Source organism: Lepus europaeus, chromosome 16, assembly GCF_033115175.1.
Source record: "Lepus europaeus isolate LE1 chromosome 16, mLepTim1.pri, whole genome shotgun sequence".
NCBI classification, from domain to species: domain Eukaryota; kingdom Metazoa; phylum Chordata; class Mammalia; order Lagomorpha; family Leporidae; genus Lepus; species Lepus europaeus.
Window position 1 is genome coordinate 17,979,984 of NC_084842.1, and position 25,865 is coordinate 18,005,848.

Consider the following 25,865-nt stretch of genomic DNA (forward strand, 5'->3'; position numbering starts at 1 on the left):
GAACAGACTTGCAAGTATCCAACAAACCAAGTTCTTTAGGAATGATATGCATTTCAGAATTCAAACACTCTGACCTGTCCTCACTGAGTCATCCCCACATCCACCTCTCTGCTCAGTTAGCTGGCTTGTTAGTGTACTGTCTTTAGACCACCTCATGGAGACAGAGCTGTCAAATTCCCAGAAGCACATAATATTTTTGACTATAAGAAATCTGATCAAATTGTCAAAAACATGGGAAACCACCTAAGGAAACTGTCAAACATAATTCATGATTTGGGGACAGTGATACACTAAAATTTTATCAAGACAGAAAATCAAAATTGAACATTATTATCTCCAAACAGCCTGTTTCCTCTCCCCCAATCTGAACAACTTAATCACAGTTAATCAATAATTGTATCAGATCTAGCTTCCAGAGACCAGCTTTTCTCCATTAGAGAGAGTACCCTTAGGAATATCTAGAAATCTAAAAATCCTCTCCATGGAACATCAGGCCTAGCTGTGGTGCCACATTGCTAATCTTTCCCAGTTTATCAGAAATGACTTTCTCCAAATGAAAGAGAATATGCAAATCTGTAGGGCCTATCATATAGTCAACATCACTATAAGAAACACAAATCTACTGCTTGGAATAGACAAATTAGAGAAAAATGAAAACTCGACCTATGGTTAACAAAAGATGTGGAGGGAAAAACACAATCTATAAGTTATGATGGATTCACTGATGAAATGAGAGGAATGATGAAAAGAGATGAGTCACACAGAGAATTCCCAGAGTTCCACTTAGATGTCTAACTGGATGGTGAAACCCTGAACAAGACCTAGCAAGCTGCAGGAGCAGATTCAACAGGGGTCAAAGAGTATGCTCAGTTTTATCAGACTGAGGTGACTATGCCCTATCAAGATAAGGATTTCTGGTAGATTAGTGAAAATTGGAGTGGAGGGCATGCATCTCAGGTGAGAGGTAAGAGGTGCATTACTGAGTATTATCATATTGTAAATAAAATTAGAAGTTGTGTGAATATCTAAGTTTACCTAGCAAGTATGTGTAAGGAGACTATAGAAAAATACCACAGACCAAATTTCAGGCCAAACTTTGGAAAAGGCATACATAAAGGAACTATTAAGAGATCCTAAAAAGATCAAAAAACTAAGAATTCGTATAGTGTACACATTGCATTATATACCATGAAAATATTTAAAAGTCAAATTCTTGCTAGAAATTCAATAACATATACTAACAAGCTATAATGTTTATAACTACCAATACCACAGTAAAACTTGTAATGCAAAATCTAGATATTGGGCTATTTAAATCAAAGGGAAATACAGAAAATCAGTTAAGTTAAATGTTCTTTTGGGATAGAAACATTGTATTTATTCTATTAATTTTCATGTTTACTTACATTCTTTCTGTTACAACTAAACTATAAACTGCTGTTAACATTCCAAAATTTTAATTGATGTTTCTTCTTTAGTTATTTTCTGCTCTGATACTATTCATCAATATGGAAGAAATGAGATATCAATCTTGTGGATTTTGGGTCCACTGTGCATGCTGAATACCCTGGAGTACAGTTCCACAACTAAGAGCAAGCAGTTTACAAATGAGACAGCACACCTTATTAAACATTAGAAAACTAGGACAGAGAAGACAAAGTTCTATGTTCACAGACAATTGACAAAATTATGAAGGTCTATGAATGTCATGTTGAAGTACCATATTAACTATTGTTTGAGATAGCATAGAGAGGATGGTACTAAATTTTTCTATACTTTGAACCAAATCTTTCCAAAAGTTTCTGAAATATATTTCACATGTACCTAAATATGCAATGATGTTGCTAAAAAAGACATTCCTCGCAAATGTTAAAGCTAATTGTGCTTTTATTCATTAAACATCAAAAGCTACTGTTGCTTTAAGAAACAGATGGAACAAATGTATGTGTCACAATAGGTAACTACTTATAAAATGAAAGCAAGTTTGTACTGTGATTGGATTCAGAAGCACATGAAAGATGCTCAATTACGCTTGCCATGTGCAAAAAATACAGACATTCCCTGACCTCTGATGGTGTTACTTCTCAATAAATACGAAAGTTGAAATTGTTGTTAAATAAAAAAATGGACTTAACACATCCAACCTACCCAACAACAAAGTTTAGTAACATAGCATAGTGTACCTTAGAGCATCAGTTCTGACCCTCTAGATAGAATGACTGAGTGGGAGCTTCACCTTGTTGCCCTGCCCAACATCATGTGAAAACATCACCCAGGAAAAGAGCAAAACTCACAGTGAAAAGTAGAGTTTATCCTGAGCATGTGTCACTGGCACACTATCATAAAGCTGAAAATTCCTAAGTAGAGACATTGCAAATTGGGGATCATATCATGTATGTATTTAACCTAATCCAGCTGTGTATTTCAAAATCTATAATTACTAAAAGCCCATAATTTATCCCAGTAATGACTTAATAATGAGGAACTGCTTACTCTTTGAACCATGACTCAGGTTTGAACTTTAAGAAACTTGATGAGATAAAATGAGATATATAAACGTCTAACTGCCTCTTGCTGCCTAGAGCAATCAGAGGATCAAAACATTGATTTTACAAAGTGGATTGGAAAACATTAAACAAAATGCTGATTAAGATGAGCTCATTTACTTTAACTTCTCCTAAAATAATGCCTGCACTTCAGATAGAAGTAGTAAATGACATTAGAATTGCAGAGATTTAGAAATACTTGTACGGTGCTCTTTCTTCACAAAGGCTAAACTTGAGAACAACTACAAAAAATACTCATAATGATCTAAGATGGAATGTCTCTAAATAAGTAGAGGTTCGGGTAATACAAGTATTCAATATCAGCTTTGTATTCTCTAAGAGTGTGTCGAGTTTGTGGCAAACAGATTCACAGGTTACACAAATATTACACACAATGAAAATGATGCACCCAGCATAACTAGATAACATATAGCATGATAATTGAAACTTTCTGAACTTTGCAGTCCTGACAAATTAAAGAAAATACACAATGAGTAATAAGCTGTTAAGAGCAAGAGCAGATGAGAAGCACTGAGGCATGGCCACTGAAACATTATAAAAATAATTGAGTCTCTGTAAAAGGTTTTAATAATTTTAACAATGTATATATTCATGTATAAGCATTATTTCTTTGATAAAGTAATTAAGATAGTAAAAATAAAAGTATTATGAAGCCAAGAATTTTTAAGACAGAAGTATTTGTTAGCAATGGGCCATAAATACACTTCTAAGATAAAGGAAGAACTAAGGTAAAGAAGGAAATGCTATCAGTTTTATAATGAAAAAGATTCATAATATTAAATATCAACCAGCTGCTTAGGAGAAAATAAATAATTCTGTGACTAAGGCTAGATAGAAATTATGTGTTATCATCTAATGTTGAAGGAGAGGTAAAACTTAACATATAATCCAATAAATCCTTAGATAAGCCATTTGTTTCCCTGAATTAGTTCCTCTTCTGCTTTGGATTTAAAAAAAAAACAAACAAACAAACTTCCAACACTCTGAGTAGATATAGACTTGTGGAATCACAATGATAACAGTATTTTCCCATTCATGACATTGATTTATTATATCGTGTTTCACAAAAACACTTTGCTCATGGCAGCTGAATTGTTGTTTCTACTCAAGAAAGAGTCAAAGTCTCTTTTATCGTTAGGTAGATAATATTATTTCTCCAGCTATTCTGAAGAAAGAAGGGAATTTGAAAGCAAATGTTGTAATAAGGTAGATAATGATAAAATGTGGGTTAGTAACTGAAAAGTTAGATGCTTACAGCAAAGATGAATAGGGTAGGCTCTTAGTGCTTGCACTTTTAACTCTTTCAGAGTAACCCAGAATGTTCATGGCACACAGTCATGAATAAAACATTCTGCTGAGGAAGTGACTAAGCAGGTGCACCTGGGTGAGATTCCATCAAGGTAAGGCTGTTTCATGAACCACCCAGTATCCAAAGCTCCAAATAGCTTTGTTGTGCTCCCTTCTCTATGTCCCTTGGGCAGAAATTCTAATGAAACGACAGAAACTGTGTTGCTTGGAGGAAAGTAGTCTCCGGAAGAATGCCAAGATCTAATTCTGATGATGAAAGGGAAGAGATCTAAGAAAATGATGATTCTTAAGCAGAAAATATTTGTTATAACTCAAATTACAACATCATTAGACCCATAAGTGCAAGGACTTGAAAAGGTTTCAAAAATAATTCCTTAAAAAAGAAGCTATTAAATATCGATCCCCTCTCACAAATATAAAAGTAACGTCCTTCCCAAATTATATTTGTATTGCATTTGTGATTCTGGGTCTTTTTCCAACAAAATTTTGGAGAAATGGTATTAAAAAAAATCACATCAACAATCAAAATCATATTTGTAATATAATCACTTATTTAATTTTGTTATGTCTCAAATATTGCCATTGAGATCTCTCGTTATGTACTAAATCATGTACTATTTATAGCTAAAGGCCTGCACTATCATAAAAGCTAAGCATGTAATAATTTTAGTGTCAGTATTTATCATTCAAATTTTTTTAAATTATAACACAGAAACTAAATGGACATCAAGATAGAATGTCAAATGTATACTAGAAGTTAAATTCAATTTATGGTCCTAACAAAATCAAAATTATTCAGAGTGACCTGTAAGGCAGAAGAATAAGGAAGACTAGTGGAATTATATAAAATATGTAGGATTCATTTATAAACCATTGGTTGAAGGTTATAAAACTATAATTCAGCAGTCTAATTTCACGATTTATATACCATTTTCTGTTAGATTTTATTAACAAATATCAATGAACTGTAATTTTCTCTGAAGTAACTGATAAAATATGTGCAAACAGTTATAAAAACATAGGAACATTTCTTCTCTAGCAAGAGTAAATGCTATGACTATACCTCATATGTTGCTCCTTTTCTTTGAAATAAAAGCACTAGAGGAACTAAGTGAGAAACCTCCACCATCATAAGTTAATAAAGACCTTCCTTGAATTTTGGCCTGCCCATAAGAGCCTGGGTATGAAGAAAGAGGACATAGATTTGAATCCTTATTGCATGATTTAATAACTTTTGTGACATCAAACATTTCACTCGATTTTTCTGAGTTTCCATTTTGGTATCCAAATGAGAATACAATAAAATGAGAATATAATATTCAACAGATAAGCCTGGTGTGGTGTTCAAAGGCAAACATAGCTGATGAATAAAAATGACTATTAATTTTATCCATTTGAAAATAATTTTCTTCAAGCAGGAAGCAATTTTTTTTTTTCAAAAAAGTGCTCAGAGCCATCATCTCAGAGCACCAGAATAATTAGAGAATAACCAGTCCCGAGGTTCACGTTCACAGTGTGTTCCTCAGTCACAGGTCCTGGCAATGTCGGGGAGTTTACTGCAGAGCCAGAGGAGTACCTTGGACAGAGATCCCCAACTGTCTTGAACCAGAGGACTTCCCTTTTGTTGTTAGATACAGAGGTTGTTTGCAAGACACAAATTCTCTAGCTTTAGTGCAAAATGATTGATCAAACCGAAATTCTATAAGCAGACACAATTCCCACCTTGCAACATCTGAGAAACCTGAGACCAGAAAGATTGAGGAACAATCCCAGGAGCCACTGTTGGTGGATGGCGAAGGCTGGGTTTGATCAATTCCTTCTGAGCAGTATCCTAACCAGGTCAGCACCCTTTCTGCCACACAAATGAATCTCCTCTAAGGTTACAAGCTGTTAGACTTGGAGTGAGAGTGTTAGTACTTTCAGGAGCCTCTGAATTCTCACCTGTGTGAACTCTGTTTTGGTGTGGAGTGACTCTCTAAATTAACTTCTAAGGCTTCAGCCCTTGTTGCACTGATGGGCATTGTCCTGGCAATGATAGCCTTTCAAGCTGGATGCTGAAATCCTCTATGTTTAAAGAGTTTTGAGGTCAACTTGGCATAGAACACTTTAGATAACCTATTGGAGATCTACAAAACAGTATAAATGTTCCAGTATTTTTCAGAATCAATCTACACGAATATTATTTGGGAAGAATCAAGAAAACTCAAAGGACTTGGTGCAATTTTTAACTTTCAGATATGAGGCTGTATACATTTCATGAAGAGATGAGAATCCTTAAACATGATTATTTTTTGTTAGCCTTGAAGTTTTTAGTTAGCTTCATTAAAGATATAAGGTCACCTCATGCTTTTAAATATATGGCAAGAAAAATAAGTAACAGAGTAAAATAAAAACAGACATTTTAACAAACCACCATTTATAGAAAATAAGTTTAACTATGTAGATTTTTAGAAGCTCTGAATTTTATCAAATTTAGCTCAAATTCTCAACATTAAAGTAATAATCTACGGCATGCAAAGTTACTCATTTTAACAGTTACCAATTTAATGCACATACTAAAAATTTCCTAGCAGTATTAACAAAAGTAAATAAATGGTCATCTTCCTTAGTATCTTAAAGTTGTAAGCTCTGCTAAATTTATTGGGGCTAGAAATTCCAATACAGTATTAGAAACAACTCGCTAAATATTATATGAAATGAATCCCCCAAAAGACACACTCTGATTTATTGTCATATACCATTAAGCCATCTTGTGTAGCTACGATTTTGAGTCCATAAATCTTGAAATATTCTTTCTTACTGGACCTTCAAAATTTGATATATTTTCAATTGGTAAAGTCTGGAGATCAGCAAAACTGTAATACCCAGTAGGAAGGTTGGAATATATGTGCTTAGTAATGACAGCAGACCACTAAAGATTTCTAAAATAGTCATTTACACAACTTGCCTCGAATGTATTTTTCTTCATTCTCTTCCCACTCATATCAAATCTGATCTGATCTCTCTCTCCTAACTCTATGCAGAAAGTATCTTTCATGACTGTAACTTGAAGTTTATTTTCGACCTCAAATAAAAATATATTTCTAAATATTAAAATTTCTATGGTATAACAGATTCTACATTTCAAAATAGCAAAAAATTTGAACTGTCTCACTACAAAAAAAGATGATGAATATGTTAATAGGCTTGATTTAAGCATTTCACATTGTAATCATATATAAAAACATCACACTGTATCCCAAACATTTATATGATTATGATTTATCCATGTAAAATAATAATTTTAAAGCCAAAGTTAATTGTGAAATCTTTATGACTAGTCCTGTTATCAAAAGAGAATTGGAACTAGGTCTGGTCAGAGAGAAGTTATAATCCCTATGAATGCGAAAAGAGCCAAATAACTCAGCATTCACAAATAGAGTTTCTTATTCTAAGCCAAGATATGAATATACCAGGCAGGTTGCTAAAAATATGACATTTTTTGGAGAGTACTATTTTTCACTATGGAATGACTAACATAAAAAAAAAAAAATACCACCTACTTATACCCATCACAAAACCTCCTACACTGCAAGGAGCTCAACTTCCCTAGGCTGAGTATCTTCTTGATGAAACAAACAAAAAAACACCTCACTTTTAGACTTACTTTAAGTGCCAACTCTCTTATTTAATTGAAATTGCAGATGAATGTGCAATGAAAGTGGTTTAAGACTTCAGCATTTTTAAAGCAACCACTGTTTAAACGCCTATTCATTTTTCTGCTGGATTATCATTTCTCTATCCAAACAATACTTTCTTAATGACCTACCTGTATTATTCTGGGAAGGATTTTGCTCACCTATCAAGAACAAGTTCTGAGTTCTTGGTAGATAAAATTTTATTTGAAATAAAAAGATAAAATTAAGCAACAGTGACTGGACAATACTTACAAAGTAAAATTAAACTTACTGAAAACTTGTTTTATGCATCTCAGAATTAACTACATAGTTTATATAATTTTTGCACCTAACAAAATGATAACTGAAAAAATAATCCTGTTGTATATTGTGCATGCTCTGCAACTAATACAAAAACTCTGTTTTAACTTCTAGGCAGTTATGTCACTCAAGAAGCAATACTGACAAATAAATAAGTGAAAGCTGGGCTCTAATATGACTAGAAAAATAGAACTATTCTGTTGATGTGCGCCATGATTTTGATTTTAAAACAAATTATAATTATCCAAAAATATATTATTAGCATTTGAAACATAATCTGTTAATTGATAAATTAACATAGGTGAATTAGAACTCATATTTCAAAAGATGACTCAAAAAAGTCAGAAGCATGTGCATAATCATTACCATATATGCAGCCTTAACATTTCTTATAAGTGAATCAGAAAAACACATTGAAAAGTGTCAGCTCTAAAAATTGGCAGTCTCTGTTCTAATACATAATATCTTCTTAACAGAGGGCAACTAAAATACAAGCTAACAGCTATTCTTTACATAGCAAACACCAAAAGGCACACACAGTACTCTTTAACTCAGATATTCCAGGATAGAGGGTGCTTTTTCAAGTGTCAATATTCATTAATACCCACATTTCCAAAGCAGCAACCCATATTCTGAGTTGTTTGATGTTGTTTCTTCTTTAAAACAAACACCAGGGCAAAATCCAGAGAAAAGTTTATACATTCATAGGAGAAAGAAACAGAAAGAGATCAAAGCGAAAAGAGCAGACTAAAATTCTGTGGATGAGAACTCTCTCCCTTTTCAACACCGATCTGTTTCATCAAGAGCCTGTGTGTGGAATAGAAGATGAAACATACTTGCCTTCATTAGCAACTTTTGCACACACAACTATATTTTACTTTTCCACCAATAAGACCTTTACTATGCATATTATGTTTGAATTTTATTTGCTGTACAATAATAAATTCTGCACCCCTAGCACAGCAAAACACATGCTCTTATTAAAATCTCCTAAAGAGAAAATAGTTTACAACAAAAATAAAGATTTAGCAGGAGTTTCCTTTCTTAAAATGTAGCTTCACTTAATGACCTTGCTGATGTAACACTGGCTAAACTCTATTATAATTTATGCACGTTTATTTATTTATCAAATCCCTTACATCGCTTTTTTCATATATTTAAAGCATCGCAAAAACTAAACTTTGATGTGAATATGCCTTCCTAGGATCATAGGAAGAAAAATCAGAACAGGCAAATAACGCTAAAATAAGTATCCCCAGCTTTTCCCTCCCCTCTCTCCACAAATCACCCTGGGAGGCTCTTCAGGGAGATACCTCTAGAGAATCACTTAAGCTAGAATTGTCTAGAAAATCCAAGCCAACGGAATCTGCTGTTAACAAGAAATTCAGACTAGTTATTCCATAGATAATACATACACTTCTACAAAGTACACGCGTTTCAGAGCCTAAGTATTCCGAAGCCTCTGTATTCCAGAAGTGTAGTTAAAACTGACAGCACAAAGTTATTTCCCAGGCTGGAGAATCTCAAATGTTTTCTAATAAGGCTTGACTACATTTCCTCTCTCGCCACTGTTGACTCTCAAGAGTTTTCCTCTGACATAATTTCTCATCGACTTCAATCTATCTTCTCTGGGCAGCGTTCCTTCACCTCCGGCCCAGTCATAGCCAACACAAGCACCTCACACCCAAACCCTTCTAGCTCTCTATCCTTTGCTGCTCCAGCACCCTCAGACTGTGAGAATCTCGGAATTCCAATGTATTGAGGTTAAGCAGGGATCCTCTAACAACAACAGACAGAAGTTTCCATAGTGGGGTTTGCACTTTTGCTGATTTAAACAGCAAGTTAGTGGTGCTAGGGGTCTCTAAGGGAGATAACCTACTCCCACCATCACCTGGAGTCATTCAATTTCTCATAAGAAAAGTGAACCAGAAAATAGCATTGTGGGTACTCTAACTCTACAAAAATACACAATGCAAACTGTCTTTTTTGCATCTGAAATAAAACCCAGACCTTCTCCCAAGAGACAGGGATGCCTGGAGAAAGGCGGCAAAGGACCGGTTCTGAGACCCAGCCAGGGGCCCCATCTCAAATTAGTACAGAGGTGAATGGGGACAATTTGTGGTCAAGGCCCCGGGTCTGCGGACTGTGACCTTGGCCCAAACACAGCAACTTGTTCGCCCACTCTGGAGCACCCAGTCTGCCTCCTGCCCACTCCACGTCTTCCAAGAAATTCAAAGACTGGAGTGGAAGTGAAGTGGACGGCGGGCTTCCTCCACGGCCAACCCCCCTCGGGCACGGAGGCACGGAGCCAGGGAGCTGGGCACCCGGGGCCCGGCAGAGGGCGGCCTGCGGCCCGGGGGCGCCCGAGCTTGGGGGGTGTCCCCAGCGCGCCCCGCTGGCGGGGCAGACCCATTTCCCCGGCTTTTCCAACCCGCCCTCTGCAAGTCAAGTTTCGCCAGCGGGTGGGGCGCTCTCTCTAAAGTCCTCATCACAGAGTCCGTCTGAGCCCCAAGCCAAACCAAAAAAAAAAAAAAAAAAAAAAAAAAAAACCCAAAAAACTCTGACACCCAACAGAGGGGCCAAAATGCCTAGGCGGGAAGACAGGACAGAATCAAAAAATGATCCCAGTATATCGCCCCCTTTCCCGTTTTTCCGTTTACACTGAGCGGGACATTTAAATGAGCGGTGTGTGGGTTTTTTTTTTTTTTTTTTTAACTTCTTTTTAAAAAGATAAACAGAAAAACGGGCACTGTAGGCAGCGGTGTCCACAGACAGAAGGGCGAACTGTTTAGCCCGGGCGCTCCTGCCTTGGCAGCCGCTCCCGGGCGGCGAAGGCGGCGGCGGCGGCGGGGGCTCCGGCGGCGGGGGAGGGGCGCCCCGCGCTCCCCAGCTGCCGCCCCCCCCCCCCCGGGTCCCCGGCCCCTCAGGGTGGGCGCGTCCGCGGCGCCGCCGGCAGGGGACCCCCCACCCCCCCACCGCGCTCTCCGGGTCCCTCACGCGCAGCCGTCTCCCGGCCGAACGCCAGTTCGCGCCCCGGGCCGAGCCCCTTGTGAGGAAACCGCGCCCGCGGCCGTGAGAGGAAAGGGTCTGAGGAAGCGCGGGCGGAGCGAGCCGAGCCGCGGCCGCAGCCGCCTCAGCGATGCCGGGGCGGGCGCAAACCAGGCTGCCCGGCCAGGGTCCGGGCACCGCGGCCGCGCGGCTCGGACAACTTTGCCGGGGAACCAGGCGGCGGCGGGCGGACAGGGGACGCGGCCCCGGCGGGCTGAGCGGGCGCTCGGCGCGGGCGGGGTAACCCCAAGGCCGCCGTGACTGACGACGGCGGCGGCGGCGGGGAAGACGCCAGGGCGGCTGCTGTCGGGAGGCGCAGGCAGGGCGGGCAGCCGGCCCGCCGCCCTCCGCGTCCTCGGCCCGGGAAGCCCGCGCCACGGTGCCCGCTCGCAGTCCCGCGGGACCCCAAGTACTCCGGCGGTGCCGGGAGGCGGCGGCAGGAAAGCGAGAGGGGCGAGCGAGCGCGGGAGCCGGCGAGGGGAGGAACGACGCCCGCCCGGAGCATCACCTTACCTTGAGCTCCTCAATGTCCAGGTTGGTTGATCTGTCCATGGAGCGCAACTAAAGGAAGTGGAGAGGAACCCGGCAAGTTGTAGCGAAAAGCAATCTAGTCTTTTAGTTTCCAGCTGAAACTCATGATTACCCTCCTCCAAGCCCTGGCAGCTTCTCTCAGTCTCATTCTCCGTGGTCACGCCGCCTCCACCGATTAAAAATAATAAAGATAAATCAATTAATAATAATGACAATTCACTTTGTTTTACTTGCTCAGAGATTTGGTGCCGGGTGATCTTTAGCCGCGGTGCAACACAGCTCAGTGGAATCGAGCAAGGGGGGGGAAAATCCACTCTACGGAAGATTATTTCTTCTTCTGCAATAAGCTTAGAAACCAGCGAATTGCTGCATCCCAAGAAAAAAAGCTGCTTCCCTGGACAGCATCATGCGGCAAATTTCAAGCAAATGTGTTCAAACTGAAGAGAAGAGTAGATGATAAAAGCCTTCCTCCGTCAGGCTTACTCTGGTAGCTAATTTAGCACACTGTGAGTCCCAGACATTAGCAATGATCAATTTCCCTGGCAAGATAACCGAATCCCCGAAGTCCTGCATAGACTTAAAAAATGTCTTGCAGCTGAGAGGTATTCTCTCAGTGGGGGGAAAGAAGATAATAAAGTCTGAAGGGAACGCTCTCCTTTGAAGGTTATGCTAAAAGAGTTGAGAGAATAGGAGGTGGATCCTACGGAGAGAAAAGAAGGAGAGAGAGGGGAAGAGAGAGGGAGAGAAAATTTCCTCCAGCTCGGCTGTTTTACTGGCCTTCACCACCAGGTGACTGACTTCGCTCCTCGCTTCCCTCAGCCAGCGCTAAGGGGATTTCTCTCATCTGTCAAAAAGCAACATTTCCTCTCCAGACAAATGCAGTCGCTGGGTCTTAAAGACTGCCCGCGGTCCGGAATCCTCGCGGTGACAGGCATTTTAATTCCTTCCGCTCCTCGCCTGGTGCTGGGCCCCGAGCTGGGGGAGGGATGCGCTGGTGGGGCTCAGGCCCATGGATTCGATGTCTTCATCTTAGATCTCTGCCGATTTAAGTGTCTGGTGTGTGTGTGTGTGTGTGTGTTGTGTGTGTTTTCCTTTAACTTAGGAAAAGGGTTTAAAGAAAGTGACAAACAAGCATATTAAGGGAAGTTTCCTGCAAGGATGCTTCCTATGATGAAGCAAATGTTTTATGGGAAAATCTGTGCTGTAAACAGACTCTTACAGGTCAGCGATTTAACTTGCAGCTGGAAGATTTGGGGAAAAGGCTTATTCTCTTCATTATTTTCTTCATTGCAATGTCAGTGTAAAAGATTGACTTTTGAAAAGTGAAACATCCTCTTATTATGGCACCTAATCTGTTAAGAATTAAAGAGGTTTTCAGGTTCAGAGAAAGATCTATAGACATCCTTTCTTCTAGAATATGTACAGAGCTATTAATTTGGCAGAATTTGGGTAGAGTTCCTAGTTTCCTAGCCCGCCTCTCTAACTTCCTCTTCGTCCTCTGCCTCACGGGGCTCCAGCTGCCTGGTCTTCTGCTCCACCTGCCTTGTGTTTTCCAGTGCCTCTAGAAGACCTGCTGTGGCCCCTCAGTCAGGACCTCTTCTCTGCCTCTTGCTCTTTGTATTCTGAACACTTGAGCCTCAGAGTAAAGCACCTCCTCGGAGAAGCTTTCTCAGGTGAGTGCCTCTGTTGTTCTCTTCTATCTCCTTGTCCTGGGAGTAACCTCATTTTATCAGTATTTCATGCATGCGTTTATTTTTGCTTGTGTGTGTGACTCCCCAGTAGAGTATAAGCTCTTGAGGGCATCTTCCGTATCTTTCTTATTCCCTGCTACATCCAGAAAGCCTACTAGATAATAAGCACATAAATGTGCTTGGAACAGATAATATGTGTGGAGAGAAACCTTTACAGTTACTAATTCTGATGTCTAAACCCCCCATGACTCCCTGCTCCTCTCTCCCCCGCCTACACGCACGTCCTGGCTTTCTACTTCCAGTCTGCAGCTAAGCCTAGGGGGCTCAGCTTTATCATCCAGCATGCTGAGTTCTTTAGTTTCAGCCTGTTTCTATTCCGCACACTTATCAAAGCCATCTTTCTTTCAAATGTGACTGGTGCCTACAGCTTTCAAGGTTAATGTCAGGCAACCAATAGTCCCTAATTAGTGAGGCTGAAGGTTGAAATCTGAAAGAAAGTTTATATACTCATTTTACATAATTATATTTACCTAATATATGATAAAAAAAGCTGCAGGTTGAAAGCAGATGAATTTATAAAAACACTGCCATACATATAATTATGTATATGTTAAAAGTTAAGCCCTTACATATCAAGTATTGTAATTCCCTATCAATTTGTCATTACCTAACTTTATAAAATTGAATAAACAAATTTATTTTGAACACATTAGCAAAGTGATAACTGCTTCGAACACAAATTAAAAATTTGCAATTCTGAAAATGTAAAAATAGACATTCATGTTGAAACATTATTCAGAAGAAGACTCCAGATAGTTTCTCAGTATGACATACCATTATAGTTGGAAGAAAAAGTGATATTGGACTTAGTGATAGTTAACTGTGTCTCTAAAATTTATATATGACCATATTTGTGTGTGTATAATGCCCTTAATTTATCTTTAGTGAATTTGGAAATATAAATTATATATGACTTGCACATATAATAAAATATAAATTATATCCAACAGCTGATGTTGACCAGACTGGCATTTGGGGAACTACAAAAATTACTGGTGATTTCCAAATCAGTTTACATATTAGGGTCTAATTAAATGTCTATGAGAAAAGAGACTTCCAAGTCTTTTGCTCTAACATGAAATCTCATGCAAATTCATTAGGTAAATATTTCTCAAATGAAAAAAACATAGAGCTGATCACAAAAATATGATTTGCTAAAACATATTTCTATCACCTTTCATGGCACTCAGGACTCAGTTCCACTTCATCTGACGTATAACTGGATGAGAAGCTGTCAGAAATCTGAATAACTTTACATATATGTAAAATAGGGCAAGGGAAGAATGGAGAAGTGAACTAAGGTGAGGAATATTTTCTAGATGCCCCAAGTCACAACTTCAGGACCAAGACAGCTACCCATGGCTGTGCAGGAAATCATGCTGGTGCATAGAAGGGTATGTGAAAGGGGGCAAGATTCAATTTTAACAAAGATGTACAATTCACAAACTGCAAAGAGCAGTTACAGCTACTAAGCAAGGTGAAGGCAGTGTGGAAACACCTGCAGGTCATGAGGTGTTACATTTCAAGATCACTCATCCATAGACACATTTATCAATGTCATCTTCTACCAAGAGGAATTAAACCACATGTACACCTGCCATGATGGGATTCTTTATTTTAACTAATATACAAATGTAGAAAATATGTTAATAGATACTCTTTTTTCCAGTAGACAATGCAATTTCTATTCATCATATGTGGTTTAAAAGCACTTACTGAGGTTTTGACTTGGTAAGCCTTTGTACTCCTCTTTTTCAACTCTTTTAATATATTTGCAATTGTATGCTTTTGTGTGGATTTTCATAGTGCACTCAACAGAAAGATTATCTTTTATTTCAATTTTATGAATTTATTAAAAGCAGAAGTAATATATTATGATTCATTAAAATAGAATAATAAATAACTGGCTTGCATAGTTACTCAGTTTATTTCTAGTGACTAGGATTTATATTCATATGGTCTAAACACTTGCAACAAGAAAATCACTATTTCTCAAAATATAATAATTCTGAAATATGAAATATTAGTGTTTTTAATATGAGTAATATGTATCATTGTTAATATGTAAATAGATGAGGAAAAATAAATTACATGAGGTATTAACATTGTGAGATAGTTAAAAAGGTATTTCTACCCCTATTATAACATGTATTTTTTATAGAAAACAATGTTGAAAATAGATTAAAAGTGTTTGTTAACTTTCAACTCCAAACTTCTGCCAAAGGATAAAAATAGAATTAATATCTTAGACAACAAGAAAAAACAACGAATAAAAAAGACATGTCTGACTCTAGTCCAAAGGAAGCTACAACATAAAACTAAAGCTACCAAAAAAATTGGAACAGATAACAATTCTTTTTTTAAATATTATCAAGAAAAATTATTGATAAATGTTATCTTTTTAGTTAAAATATATTCCATTTTTTAGCCACATAATGATTTTAAAAGTATGTCAGTCAGGACTGGTGCTATGACATAGAAGGTAAAGACACTGCCTATGACACTTGCTTGTTCAAGTCCCTGCTGCTCCACCTATGATCCAGCTCCCTGTTACTGTACCTGGGAAACTTCAGAAGATGGCCCAAGTGCCTGGACCCCTGCCCTCACATGGGAGACCTGGAAGAAGCTCCTGACTCCTGGCTTCAGATTGCCCCACTCCAGCCATTGCGGCCATTTGGGAAGTGAGGAGAGGATGAAAGACCTCTCTCTCTCTCCCTCTCTCTCTCTCCCTGCCCACACCATAACTCTGCCTTTCAAATAAAATAAACAAATCTTTAAAATTTTTTACATTAAATATATATGTCATAAGAATACATTTGCTTTGTATAGCATGGAGAAGTCTCTAAAAGATAATAAAGGATCTGCAGAATTTAAAGAGTGGTAATTAATGCAGTCTTAGAAGCATCCCCCAAAGCCATTATTTTTTGGTGCTTTTTTGGTGCTCAGAGTTATGAACATTGGTAATTGCAGTTTGAGGTTTTAGAAGCAGCCCACTTCAGTGCCAGCGCCCTGGCGCACTTGGTTAATCCTCCACCTGTGGCGCTAGCATCCCATATGGGCGCCGGTTCTAGTCCCGATTTCTCCTCTTCCAGTCCAGATCTCTGCCGTGGCCAGGGAAGGCAGTGGAGGATGGCCCAAGTGCTTGGGTGCCTGCACCCGCATGGGAGACCAGGAAGAAGCACCTGGCTCCTGGCTCCTGCCTTCGGATCTCTGTGGCACCGGCCATTGTGGTCATTTGGAGAGTGACCAGCGGAGGGAAGACCTTTCTCTCTCTCCCTCACTGTCTCTAAACTCTACCTGTCAAATAAATAAATAAATAAATCTAAAAAAATAGAAGCAGCCCATCTCAAAATGCTACATTTCCTGTGTAACATAAGAAATGGAAACACAACAAATCTACACACACAAAAATAGCATAATCAAAATTTGAATTAAAGCTAGTAACAAATGTATAGTAATTTAAGCAATACTCAGTAGTGATTAAAATAAGAGAAGCATGCCAGCGTGCATCAAAAAGCATCACAATGCAGTTAGAGAAGCACAAATAAATGGGAAACAAATGTGGTCAAATGTCTTGAATCAAAAGCTGCTGCTGATCTTCAATGCATTTTCTCATCAAAAATTATTAATTTACCTGAAACCTTTAAAAGATCAGAAACTATGAACCCTGAAACTGAGATCACACATCAAACAAAATACCACTGTGAAGAAATTTTATTCACCCTCAGATAAACAATCTTACTATTAGAAACTTATTACAATTTTACTAATATTACAATAAAAACAAGAATGCTTTTTTTCATTACTTATATTGATTTATAAGTTGTTTCATTTCTGTTTAATATAAGCTCAATTCTTCAGCAAAACTTGTCTTTAAAATTGGCTTAATATGTTTTTTAAACTCAACTTTTGGAAGGAAAGTGATTTTCTGGGAATATTTTTTATTCTAACAGGAGAAACTAAGACTGTTAGGCCTGCCATCCCCTACATGTACAGAAGCTACAAACCAATATAATACCAACAATAAAACTTTTATGAACTGCCAGTCTTTCAATGGGTTCCACTGGCATCACTTTGACAAGAAATGGTGCAATGTTAGAGACAGTGCTACAGACAGGGAGAGAGAAGAATAAAACTGTAATTGATACTAAAAGAAGGATCTCAACAGCCAGGAAGTACTGCAAGCAGTATTGGCCTTGGGTGGAGTGCTTTTGGAGCAGGAAAAAAAAAAATAAGAAATCGGAGGAAAATATTTAATGTGATTAAATTCTAAAACAGTATTCTTATTTTCATTTAACTTTTAGTTTGGAAATTTTCCTGTTTTGAGAATGACAACAAATGATGCCATAAACATAATTGTTTCTCTAGTCTATTCATTGGCATAGGATTGTTGTTTGAAACTTGTTTTTAAGAAATTAATAGTCTCATCTTTTTAATTCCATGCCCACATTAAATAAAAGTAGGAGTTGAATTAATGAATGATTTAAAGTAATCCTTTATGGTGTATTTTAAGCAATTACTTAAATATAAAATTGAACTTTAACAAATAAGCTACAATTAATGATAATGAAATTTTGATCTCAATTCTGTTCTCTTTTTGGGTGTTGAAAGTGAGCCCAAAGACTATCAAGCTAAAATTTTAATTCTACTGGTATCTCTGGGCAATCAGTTCCCTATATTCATCAATATGTACTATTCTCATAGATCTTCAGTAATTTCAACAATTTTGCCTGAGAGGTTTTTTATTTTGGTTATTGTTCCATATTCTGATATCATATGAAACGCTTTGAAATGAATCAAGGACACAGAACAATTCAAACAAAGGTACAATACTGTGTTATTTAAAACTGTCATTGACTTGCTTAAAAAAAAAAGGCAGAGGGAGGAAAAGTGGAGGACTTAGGAGAGCTCTGAATTACTTTGAACCTAGTATCTTGCCCGACAAACTATGTTTATAACCAGTGGTCACAAAAGACTGGTTAATCAACCAGAGCAATATCAGAGCCCAAACAGCATGACACTGCCTGGGTTCATTTCATACTGTACACATTTCTAGCTATGGAAGGCACCAAGTGAGGAAACTTGCATAAAGGCCTATTGCGTGTGATAATTTCATTACATAAGCTGATACATGTGGGGAACTGCAGGCTGGCCACCTGTGAGAACCTCCTCATCTGCATAGCTTGCAGCAATCGGTGGACCACAAGGCCCACGAAAACAGCCAGGTGAAACAGGTGAAACAGAATGGACTTTGCATAAACAACTAGGAGGAACCCGGTGAAACAGATGAAGTTGAGGCAGGACGGACTCTGCATAAACAACTAGGAAGAACCAGGTGAAACAGATGAACTTTTGACCCGAGACTATATGCGTCCTTTCATCTGATTGGACGATACCAGCGTGAACTGCATGTGAAGAGAGCCGCTATTGGCTGTGGAGCGGATGCTCCATGGGACTTGGGGTATAAAGGGACATTGGGAATTGGACTTGGGGCTCCTCCTTCTCTTTCCTTTTCTCCCCCTCACTCTTTCCTTCTGCCCCCCCAAGTAAAAGTTCCTTGAGAACCGAGAAACAGTGACCGTGTCGTGATTGCGTTGGACCCTTGCTGGCGAGGGTCCGACAGATACACTCCTGATACAGCTTTATTGGGCTGAGAATACATGTCCCACAAAATACAGCCTAATGTCATATGTCAGGATAACAAGCAGTTTCCTGAAAAGCCCAGGAATATCTATATATCTATTTGTGTCCAAGTTAAAAATAAAATTTTATATGTTTTGCTAAAATCTTCTAGTGAGGAAGTTATTCCTTTCCAGTATGGGGTCTTGTAGCTTCCTTCCTTGGTGTTGTAATCAGTTCTACCTTCCCATGCTTCAAGATTTTTCCTGTTTTCTGGTGCTCCTCAAAATGTATCTGTGATAAAAAGATGGCAAATTTCCTTATTTTTTTCAAAGATGATGTTTTTGGAAATGGATGTCTGAAAGGATGGAATTTTTCAAAAACATTGTACAGGTGCATTTTGTTAATCTACAAATGAAACATATGAATTCAAAATTTGAATAAAAACATTTGTATAGGTTTTTTATTTCAATAATTTCTTTTAGAGGTAGTTTCCTTTTATAGTAAATTATATATTGTTATAAAATTATTTTCATAAGTTTTTGTTACTGTTTTGCTCATTTTCTTTTTTTTTAAAGATTTATTTTATTTATTTGAAAGAGTTACAGAGAAGGTAGAGACAGAGAGAGAGGTCTTCCATCCGTTGGTTCGCTCTCCAGATGGCCGCAATGGCTGGGGCTGCACTGTTCCGAAGCCAGGAGCTTCTTCCAGGTCTCCCACATGGATGCAGGGACCCAAGAACTTGGGCCATCTTCTACTTCTTTTCCAGGCCATAGCAGGGAGCTGGATTGGAAGAGGAGCAGCCAGGACTAGAACCAGCGCCCATATGGGATGCCAGCACTTCAGGCTGAGGCGTTAACCCACTGCGCCACAGCGCCGGCCCCTCTTTTGCTTATTTTCATATGGCAATAGTGTAGCCTTAATTTTCTACCTGTGTTTTTACTTGTATGGAATCACTATATGAATTTTCTATATTTTCATTAAAAGCTATTTATACTTTTCATTTTATAAATATTCATTTTATAAATATTCTTTGATTAACTGTAAGATTGCACAACTAATTTTAAAAAAAAGTTACCTATGCTCATAGTATCCTGGAATTACAAAAAGCAACTATCTATCCATTATTATATGTTAATCAACCTTAATCCTTATGTGTGCCAAGAAACATTAATTCGAAAATAAAACTTTCATAGTTTTGTAGTTAACAGAAATTTTAAAATCGCTTAATTTTCTTATGATAAAAAGAAGAAAATGCCTTTTTAACTTTAATCAACTTACTAAAGCTTCCTTAAAAATGAAAAAAGGAAATGTTTGGCACAGTGATGTTAGTAATTAAGAATACTAATTGATATAATCTTTATTACACCTGTGTAATTTAAGTTAATCAATAATATTTCTTGAAAATCAGTATGCGCTGGCGCCACGGATCACTAGGCTAATCCTCCGCCTGTGGCGCCGGCACCCCGGGGTTCTAGTCCTGGTTGGGGCTCCGGATTCTGTCCAGGTTGCTCCTCTTCAAGTCCAGCTCTCTGCTGTGGCCTGGGAAGGCAGTGGAGGATGGCCCAGGTCCTTGGGCCCTGCACCCACATGGGAGACCAGGAGGAAGCACCTGGCTCCTGGCTTTGGATCAGTGCGGTGTGCTGGCCATAGCGGCCACTTGGAGGGTGAACCAACGGAAGGAAGACCTTTCTCTCTGTCTCTCTCTCTCACTGTAAACTCTGCCTGTCCAAAAAAAAGAAAGAAAGAAAATCAGTATGAAATCACATTATTTCAGGAATCAGTTTGACTGTGGGCACACAAGTTTATAATAAAATCAATTGCAGGCAAAAGAAACAAAACTCAAAAATGGATTCTGGAAGATCATGAAGATACCCACTGCCATCATCCAGTTCTGAGTTTATAGTCATGGCTCAACCAACATAGCAATCCCGTGTTAGGATTTCAAGTACAGAAAATGTATTTAAAATATTTTTACTCCATCAAAACATTTAACGAGGGATGTGGTAGAAAGAGAATGAACTTAGAAACCAGGAGAAATAGATTGCAGTCCTGGCACCTCCACTCATTAATCTGTGACACTAAGACTAGTTTTTACCTCTTCAGAACTCAATTCTATAAAATAATGAGACACTATTAGAGTAGCTATACCAGAGCCATCATTGTGATGTAGCAGATTGAACCACTTACTGCTCCCTGCTAATGTACCTGACAAGACCGTGGATGATGGCCCAAGTACTTAAGTCCTTACCACCCAAGCGGGAGACCCAGCCGGGCCTATAGAAGTACACCTAAACCAGCGGCTCTTCTAAATTCTAGAGTCATAAATCCTCTACTATATTACATCCACGCATTCAGAACACAAAGGTAGAGAATAAAAGAAGAATAATGTGTTTTATGGAGCAGAGGTGTACGCAGATCCACATCATCTCCTTTAACAGTCTATCAGCCTAAATTGTGTCAAATATCTTGATCCAGCTGTAGGGGATTCAGAGCAATGTAGTGTAGTTTTGTGGAAAGAAAAGAAAACAAAATGTGGATACTGATGAGCGATAGCAATCTTTGTCATAATTGCTCTTTTTGGTTACCAAGTATCTCTTGTTTCTTTATTACTACTCATAGAATGGGTGATCCTCGACGGCGCCACGGCTCACTAGGCTAATCCTCCACCTTGCGGCGCCAGCACACCGGGTTCTAGTCCCGGTCGGGGCGCCGGTTCTGCCCCGGCTGCCCCTCTTCCAGGCCAGCTCTCTGCTGTGGCCAGGGAGTGCAGTGGAGGATGGCCCAAGTGCTTGGGCCCTGCACCCCATAGGAGACCAGGATAAGCACCTGGCTCCTGCCTTGGGATCAGCGCGGTGCGCCAGCCGCAGCGGCCATTGGAGGGTGAACCAACGGCAAAGGAAAACCTTTCTCTCTGTCTCTCTCTCACTGTCCACTCTGCCTGTTAAAAAAAAAATTAAAAAAAAAAAGAATGGGTGATCCTCTAAGGATAGACCACCAACTCATTTACACTTTCTGTTGTCTAATGTGTTGTATGCAGTTTTCTATGCAGACCTGGCTTTCCATAGTTCAGCCACCAATGAATTAAAAAGGCAACCAACTTTCTTCCAAACTACTGTATTGAGTGACAAGACAGCCATATGAAACCATGCCCATTAAGAAAGAGGAAGACACAAAAGCATTAAATACTCACTGGCTACATTAATTATGAAGAATTCGTCACTGATAATGCAGACAACGTATCCTGAGAGTAGACCGTGTCCCCTGATGATACTCTAATGTTCCAGGGAGGAGCTCCCTGGTCAGATGCTGTATTGCTTGCATTCTCCAGAACCTCATTCTGTATTCATCATCCTCCTTGGCATCTCTGAAATAAGTACTGGAGAACAGGCTCTCCTTGGGAGCCAGAACACTTTTTTGCAAGCCATTTCCTGCTGAAGTTAGCTTGGAAGCTGTATTAATCCACTAGGGCTGCCGTAAGACATCGTATGCTGATCTCTTAAACAACAAGAATTTCTTTTCTCACAGATCTGGAGTCTAGAAGTCTAAGATCAGCAGGTAGCTTCTTGTGACGTCTTCCTGCTCTGCATACAGTTGGTACAGTTGGTAGCCTACTTGCTATGTCTACTTGTGGCCCTTTCTCTGTGTGCAAACTTGCAAACTTCTGTGTGTCCAAACTTCTTCTTTTTTTTTTTTTTTTTTGGACAGGCAGAGTGGACAGTGAGAGAGAGAGACAGAGAGAAAGGTCTTCCTTTGCCGTTGGTTCACCCTCCAATGGCCGCTGCGGCCGGCGCACCGCGCTGATCCCAAGGCAGGAGCCAGGTGCTTATCCTGGTCTCCTATGGGGTGCAGGGCCCAAGCACTTGGGCCATCCTCCACTGCACTTCCTGGCCACAGCAGAGAGCTGGACTGGAAGAGGGGCAACCAGAACAGAATCCAGTGCCCCGACCGGGACTAGAACCCGGTGTGCCAGCACCGCAAGGCGGAGGATTAGCCTGTTGAGCCATAGCGCAGGCCAAATTTCTTCTTCATAGTAAAAACTCCAGTCTGATTAGATTAGGGTCCACCTGATGACCTTGATTTATTTAATGATCTCTTTAAGGGCCCTATCTCCAAGCACAATCACATTTTGAGGTACTGGGGGTTTTTAATGCATGAGTTTTTCAGGGGACACAATTTCACTCAGAAAAGGAACCCAAAAATTTTTAGCAATTAGCACTTCCAATATTAAAGGTAATTTCTGTGGCAGTGAAACTCCCTTAAAATAGGTTTCTGACCCATTTCCTTCTGTTTTACTTCATGTGTCAGTGACTAAACCCTAATTTCTTTCCCAAAATTCTCAGGTATGTTTTGTGTATTAACTTATGCTTCAGTGTCTCCTTTGTTCAACTCATTAGGTGAGCAAGTGATGCCAGAGAAACCACCCATCTGAATTTTGCAACAAATCTAACTTCATTAAGCAGAAAGTGTTTACTGGACCTTTCCCATGCACAGCTTCTCAAAGTTCTTTATTTCATACCATCTGGGGTCTAAAAGTAGATGGTTTCTGCACTTCCGGTGCCCCAAACTAGGTTCTATTTCCTTTTTCTGACATCTCTTTCTTATAATACCTTGCCTAAAGAAGCTAATTGTAGCAAACCTAGATTATAAACTTTCTCTTAGCCTCTTGAGCTGAAAGTTAGGTGCATGATTTTCCAAGTGTTCACTGGCAATGGTCTTACCGGATTTTTTCATTCTGTAAAGGACTCTCCAACACTTAAATCTCTGATATGTAATCCCTTGCCATGGCTGACTGCCAAATCAATGCCATGCTGGGTATTTTTTTAGCAGATAAGGAAAAAGTGGGAGCATAAGGAGATTCCTGGGAATAAGCCAGGAAACGGCAAACATCTCTTCTCATTTCAGAGGAGCCTGGGAAATACAGTCCAGTAATTCCCTCTTCACCCATAGCTTCTTTGTCTGCACTTTCAGGTACACACAATCAATTGTGGTTCAAAAATGCTAAAAGAAAAAGAAAAAATTTAGAAATAAGCAATCCATAAGTTTTAAATTGCACATTGTTCTGAGTAGCATGATGAAAACCGATGCCATGCCATTCCATTCTGTTCTGCCTGAGCCATGACTCATCCCTTTCCAGAGTATTCATGTTGTCTATGCTACACACCTATCAGTCACAAGTAATTGACTCAGTTATCAGATGGATTGTCATGGTATCCCAGTGCTTGTCGTCAAGTAACCCCTACTGTACTTAATCATGGCCTCAAAAGGCAATTTACATATGACAAAGAGAAGCCAGAAAGTGTTTCCTTTAACTGAAAAGTATGTATAAATCAGGAAAAACAACATCGTTTAAATAGGACTAACCTCTGTTAGTCTTAGGCATCCACTGGAAGGCATCCACTGGAAGTCTTAGATCCTGTCTATCAAGTACAAGAGGGCACAACTATATTGGTGTATGAATGAAAAGGGGGAACAGAATGTGGTCCTGGATGAGCAATAGGCACTGTATATTAGAAGACCACAGAGAATCTTCTGTATAAACAAGATTTTGTAGAAAAATTGTTTGTAGCGGCCGGCGCCGCAGCTCACTAGGCTAATCCTCCGCCTTGTGGCACCAGCACACCGGGTTCTAGTCCCGGTCAGGGCACCAGATTCTGTCCCGGTTGCCCCTCTTCCAGGCCAGCTCTCTGCTGTGGCCAGGGAGTGCAGTGGAGGATGGCCCAAGTGCTTGGGCCCTGCACCCCATGGGAGACCAGGAGAAGCATCTGGCCTCCTGCCATTGGATCAGCGCGGTGCGCCGGTCGCAGTGCACCAACCACAGCGGCCATTGGAGGGTGAACCAACTGCAAAAGGAAGACCTTTCTCTCTGTCTCTCACTGTCCACTCTGCCTGTCAAAAAAGAAAAAAAAATTGTTTGTAGCAAAAGTTTTTAAATGTACATTAGTACTAGGATGGATACACATGTACATTCATATTTATATATATAGAGAGAGAGTCTGGTTATATATACCTATAAAACTAAACAAATGATATTGTTAATATTTAGTTATGTATGCAAGTTATAAATTATACAGAAATTCATAAGTTTTGGAGATTGATGTGTTTGGCACATCTATTCCTTCCTGTACTCATCACACTACATCATTTTACCCTCCACTAGTATATTCTTACTGGTGCAGAAACACTCCTGGGGCATCTCCTACCTCCCGGGCCCCTAGCATTTTATTGTATATGCCCCAGTAAAACAGCCCTGTGACCATTAACAAAAGCCAACCCTTTGTCAAAGTAGAAGCCTTTAATGGGAACATTTCCTACCAGTTAAACAACCCATTATTTCAGAAATATAATGGCCATGTCAAGCAAAACAAATTGTTCCAGACATTCATTTTCAGACCACTGTGTTCCAGCAAATATGGAAGAGTGCTCCTAGTAAAACCCAAAAGCAACCCATACGCCTTTGACTTTCATACACACCATGTCCCAGAATCAGAATTTTTGTAAAACTGAGGAAAAACCGTATAAACAATGTAAGTGAATCCTCATTTTAGAGAGAAAAGTATACATAAATAGAATCATCCACACAGTTCTAAGACTAGCAGTTTGCCAAGAGTAGAATAATACTAAAACAGAAAGTTACATCAAAAGACACCAGTGTGTTTATGTTGGCAACAAAAATAAGAGAAAGTGGTAGAAATAATATAAGTGCACTAAGCCTCATTATTTTATATAATTAAAGATTTTTCACATGCATATTTGCTTATAGACGCTAAATAAAACAAAAGGGTTTTCATCTCCCCCTCACACACACAGTGTTCAGATCTATACCTTTTCTTTAGAACATTCCTTATTCATATCACTTTCTTGCTCCAACTACAATTTCAATGCTATTAAATTTTAGTGCTGCTAATTGATAGCAGCATTGATAGATATTATATCAATTTTTAAGGAATTAATAGCAATATTTTCCTCTAATTTGGAGTTAATACAGTTACAAAATCATATCTAAGCACTTCTATTTTCAACCAAACTGGAACTATTGTGTTCATCTTCTAAAGTCCTATAAG

At 39.1% G+C, this 25,865-nt stretch overlaps 1 protein-coding gene across 1 annotated transcript in view; it reads right to left on the minus strand.

The window, feature by feature from the left end:
* SGCZ (sarcoglycan zeta) overlaps window positions 1–11,579 on the minus strand; it is a 1,230,796-nt gene extending 1,219,217 nt beyond the window's left edge. The window contains exon 1 of the mRNA XM_062212809.1: window positions 11,414–11,579. Coding sequence (XP_062068793.1) covers window positions 11,414–11,452 — 39 coding nt within the window. The 5' untranslated portion in view covers window positions 11,453–11,579. The remainder of the gene's footprint in view (window positions 1–11,413) is intronic.
* Window positions 11,580–25,865: the final 14,286 nt, after the last annotated feature.